The sequence below is a fragment of the Sphaeroforma arctica genome (assembly GCF_001186125.1).
Source record: "Sphaeroforma arctica JP610 unplaced genomic scaffold supercont1.190, whole genome shotgun sequence".
Lineage (NCBI taxonomy): Eukaryota > Ichthyosporea > Ichthyophonida > Sphaeroforma > Sphaeroforma arctica.
This window is the reverse complement of record NW_014040368.1, coordinates 105521-110156: the sequence shown is the minus strand read 5'-3', so window position 1 is coordinate 110156 and position 4636 is coordinate 105521. Positions and strand designations below refer to the sequence as shown.

At 42.1% G+C, this 4636-nt stretch overlaps 4 protein-coding genes across 4 annotated transcripts in view; 3 read left to right on the top strand and 1 right to left on the bottom strand.

Annotated features, from left to right (window-relative positions):
* Positions 1 to 431, bottom strand: part of SARC_03651 (hypothetical protein) — a 3530-nt gene extending 3099 nt beyond the window's left edge. The window contains exon 1 of the mRNA XM_014302557.1: positions 122 to 431. Coding sequence (XP_014158032.1) covers positions 122 to 185 — 64 coding nt within the window. The 5' untranslated portion in view covers positions 186 to 431. The remainder of the gene's footprint in view (positions 1 to 121) is intronic.
* A 1646-nt stretch (positions 432 to 2077) lies between these two features.
* SARC_03650 (hypothetical protein) lies at positions 2078 to 2608 on the top strand (the record flags this gene model as incomplete). Its single annotated transcript, XM_014302556.1, has 1 exon — positions 2078 to 2608. One exon carries the CDS (start codon positions 2078 to 2080, stop codon positions 2606 to 2608), a length of 531 nt encoding a protein of 176 aa, XP_014158031.1.
* A 298-nt stretch (positions 2609 to 2906) lies between these two features.
* SARC_03649 (hypothetical protein) lies at positions 2907 to 3215 on the top strand (the record flags this gene model as incomplete). Its single annotated transcript, XM_014302555.1, has 1 exon — positions 2907 to 3215. The coding sequence occupies one exon, from the start codon at positions 2907 to 2909 to the stop codon at positions 3213 to 3215; it is 309 nt and encodes a 102-aa protein (XP_014158030.1).
* Positions 3216 to 3458: 243 nt separating this feature from the next.
* Positions 3459 to 4436, top strand: SARC_03648 (hypothetical protein; the record flags this gene model as incomplete). The annotated part of the gene is made up of 2 exons (XM_014302554.1): positions 3459 to 3751; positions 4085 to 4436. The coding sequence occupies 2 exons, from the start codon at positions 3459 to 3461 to the stop codon at positions 4434 to 4436; spliced, it is 645 nt and encodes a 214-aa protein (XP_014158029.1).
* Between the last annotated feature and the right edge of the window lie 200 nt (positions 4437 to 4636).

The window sequence follows — 4636 nt, the reverse complement described above, 5'->3', positions numbered from 1 at the left end:
GTGTGTGTGTGTGTGTGTGTGTGTCTATATATATATATATATCGGTGTGATAACTTAATACTTTCTTTCGCGGCGTGACGCTTCGAGATTACTTCGTAGTCTCGATTGACATGGGGCATACCTTGTCCGATACCTGAAGTACCGCCTATGACAAGCGCGTTGAGTTTCTTGACAGGTGCTGTCATAGTCGCGTTTAAGTTGCTGTTCTGTTTGTAGATTCGTCTGTATACCCAAAGTTTTCTCACTGGAGCGTGCTGTATTTTTAAAAATAATAACAATTTGTTCTACATATTTACTAGGAGGCTATGAACAGTCTTACATAGTGCAGCAATTGGACATAAATAAATAGCCCTCTCAAAGACAAATATTTCCTACTTTTTATATATATAAAAAGGTTCTTTATCAATAGTGTTCTTTTTAGGAGGCTATGAATAGACACACAAAATATATCACGTAGACATAACATAAATATATAGCTTTATGATAGCTTTATTTCAGGTCGAATCTTCGATTTTGGTACAAATATCGAATAAAACACGGCTGGTACGCCGCGGGGACGGAAAGCCTGTAATCGTAGGGGTAATATAAATATTGGCACCGCCAACCAGACCTCATTGCGTTACTCGTTAAACGCATAAATAAATAAAAGTAAACGTTATGCGTTCAACGTTTAACTATATACGTGGTCCCAAATCCATATGGCGGGGTCATTCTCCGGGTTAGAACTCAGTCTTGCGCTGACATTTTGTCCTATATACCTGCCGCCAATTCCGCCCGCCTGATGAGCCGTTGAGATTGTCATCACCTTTCACTGTTCACTGTTCAGTCACTAACTTTTGACACCGCTGACCAGTGAAGATTCTGGGTTGATTTGGGTGTGTTTGGTGTGTGTTCATCGTGTATATGTAATGTGTTTTTGTATGTGTGTTGTTTTCCTACATACGTGCTATATACTGTGAGTGCAGAAGGTATAATTAGACAAATACAACCATGGGTAAACAGGCTGATCCCATTAAGGAGACGAATTACGTCTCCACCAAAGTGACAGTGACTGGCATGTTGAAGGAGCAGTTGGAATGCATTCACTGCAAATCTGTATTCAACTTCTCCATTTGTGAAACAGCTCAAGGTTTATGTAGAACTACGGCCTCAGGTCAGTCTAAAATATCAAGATCAAATGAGATAACACATTGGTTTTTATTCGTATTTAAAATATTTTAATACAAGTTCTTTTTCCAATATCTCCAAAGTGTTCTAAATTCACTTTGATGGCTCCAATAGCCAGAGTATTTGGTATGACTCATTTACTTGGACCTATTTGAGACGATAGCAGATGTAGGATATTATAAACTAAATTGTATAATCTCTGAACCACTACTTACAGGTTTTGGTCTTCCCGCCAATCTCCAACATCCTATAAGTCTTTTTCTTTTTTTAACTTTTCTTCAGATGGAACTTTATCTATAATAGCTAATGTATTGACTTGACTTACGATCTTATGTCTATCTGCAAATTAGACATGTGGTCATGAACACTTAGCACTTCTAGTGAAAATTTTACAATAAAGAACAGCTAGAGGAATGTCATGTGTGATCGAGGATACTAAGGCTCTTACCAAGAGGCAGTCCCGAGCATTCCTACACAAGCTACCACTGCTAAATCCTAACTGACTTAAATTGTATTTTAGTTTATATCACATAGTTTAAAACATAGAAATATCCATCGAAGTTTATAAAGGTTCATCTCGTTTCCAAAACGTGTGTAGCTCCCGGGGAGGTCAAGCTGAATTACAGCGAACAGAATAAACGTGCCAAACATAGGAAAGTCGTCGCACTCAGATTAAAGCAGAAGACTCTGGATGGCGGTTGTAAAGGATCCCTCAATACGTAGGCCAAGGACAAGGCAGGCAATGCTGTGGCCCTTTTAGTATATGCTGATATCATCGACGCCAACTCGCTTTGATCTGAGTCGTTCAAGAATGCCTTGAAGGCAGTAGCAGAAGCTTATAAAACTACCAGCCACCCAATCCCAATCCCATACTAGGTGAGCATCTAGTGAAAACCGCTCCTAAGATTAGATGTACTGCATTCGAGGCATTAAACATAGCAGTGGCACACTGGCATTTGACGGGGCCAGCATACACAAGAAACCCGTTTTGGGGGTGGCAGTGATGTCGCCTGGCCTGAAAAAGGCTATTTCTGCTGGCGTTTACAATCTATCCGCGGTAAAAGCAGCAGGTGAAAGTATAGGTACGCAAGTCCAATGTGATCTACTCCGTATGGTATTAGATTCCTTGCCACATCTTAATAGTATCGAGATTGTTGTCTACTCTACAGGCACGGCCAGTGAATGCTTAGAACCCGCGGTTACAATGAAACAACGACGCCCATACATCAACTACTGTCCCGATCTTGCACATGTGGTCAATATCATGTTCAAGGATCTTTGTAGTATTATCGAAGAGATCAAAGAGTGGTTGAACAAAGTGGATATAATATGCAAGTATTTCAATAGCAGCCACTTTATGACAACCTACCTAGCTAAATTGACTGCTAGGATGAACGATGGCAGAAGCTTGGACCAGTCGATTCGCATATCGCGTCACTAGAGGTTTTACAATAGTTATGTTAAAGTTATGTCTACGAAAGATTGTATGTTCAGTAGAGTATAATGATACTATGTCCGGAACTGCGACCCATGTTGTCGATGGAGTAAAAACAAAGAAGGACAAGCGCAACAAAAAAGCAGAAGAGTGGATTATTAGCGATGAATTCTTCGATACTGGCCTTACCATCTGTAGAGTATTGTGGCCCCTATTTCAGCTATTGAAGAATGCAGATTCAGAGGCTTGTTCAGCCTCTAAATAACTGTTCTGAATGCAGCAGTGTGACGCTCAACACTGCAAGATGATTGATGCTAGAGATGATCCATTCCTAAGCCATTTGGCAGGTGAGGTATCGATTGGTCTCAATGATAATGAGCGTAACCACTGGGACTTCATGAAGGCCGTGCCATTTCTTCAGGCTGCTGCTATATTGTATCCTTCTAATCATATTCGGAGTCATTGGTCTAAACGTGGTTGGACTGAATCTGTTGCGACAATGGTGCTGGAAGGTTTATGGTTATCCAGGCGTGAATATGATGAGAGAGAGAAGCTCGGATTGGATCGCGACGAGGATTTACCGGAGGATAGACAGGAATTGATTGAGGAGTAGCGCATTATCTGCAACAGGATTACTTTGAGGATCGTAAGGACTCATATAGTAGTAGTAGGTATTGGGCCCAGTAAATGGTGGGATATGGTAGGTGTACATAGATGTCCAACTATCGCACCCTTTGTGAAGTTAATATTTGTTATGGGCAATATGACAGTGCAAGAAAGACATTAAAAGTTATACAAGTGCATTTTTTCCAAAGAGAAGTCTTGGATGGGTGAACGCACCAAGGCTCATAATCAAATGTTCGAAGATAGTGGATATGTTGGTCCACTTCAGACCAAAGCTTGCGTCATGACAGAAGTTCGGTCCAATATACATTGTGCTGATGACGAACCTTGGACTTTGAGGGGTGATGGTACATATGTGGACCCAAAACATTTAAAGATCAGTGACAAGTCGTATGCAGAGATTACTAAGTTCTATGCACCCACCAAACCACAGCAACCAGAATGTCCCAACTTGAACGTCGATGTTGATCTGTCGAACCCAGCCGCGCGTCTCGAATTCACCCAATCACTCGCTTTAACACAAGCGTGGCGTAGTGTGCAAGCATACATCAAAAGCTGGGAGTTGATTGTAACAAAGAATAACCCGACATCAAAGAATAATTCCACTAGAGAATACAATGACCCCTCATTTATATTTTTGAACTTTTTTTTCCTTGCCATTTTCGCTCTCCCTAATCGCCCTGAATATGGGCGACTTATTTGTCGTAGATTCTGTACATTGGAGGCGGTTACCTTTAAAACACCATGTCCGCTGCGCGCCTATGAGCTTAGTGGGATTCGTCGATTGATCTATGCCTGAAGACTTTGTGAGCATCAAGAATAATAAGTCACAGTGTACAACTATCCGTCGTGGGACAGTCATGGACACAACAAAGCGATCACCTTCGTAGCCAAATGTTTATCACCTATATCTCAAGCTACGGATCAAAGTCTCGCAACTATAGAAATTGTTGACGAGGATGAAGATGAGGAAATTGGCAATACAGCTGCTAACGAAGGTGCAAGGGCAGATAGTGCTGTGACGGGGGTTGCAGGGATGGAGGGTGGGTTAGCAACTGCCATAGTTGCTAGTGACAGCATCCACCTGCCACTGGAAAACGAGTTGTTGTCGAAACCGTTGCAGACTAAGAAGCCGACGTCGCTAATATCATCAATACGGCAACAACAACAGCGGTACCAAGTAGCGATACTCCAGAAGACGAAGAGGTAGCAGGCGAGCAAGACGAGCCTGCACCTAAACGTATTAGAACTGAGACTCCTCGCCAAGAAGCTCCGCCTATTCAACAACCTGCGCCTCGACGCCAGGAAGCGCTGCCTTTTTATCAGCCTGAACTACAGCGTCAACAAGCGCCGACGCCTCATCTACCATTACATCAGTACAAATACACACAACCACCTTGTAAGCCTCCA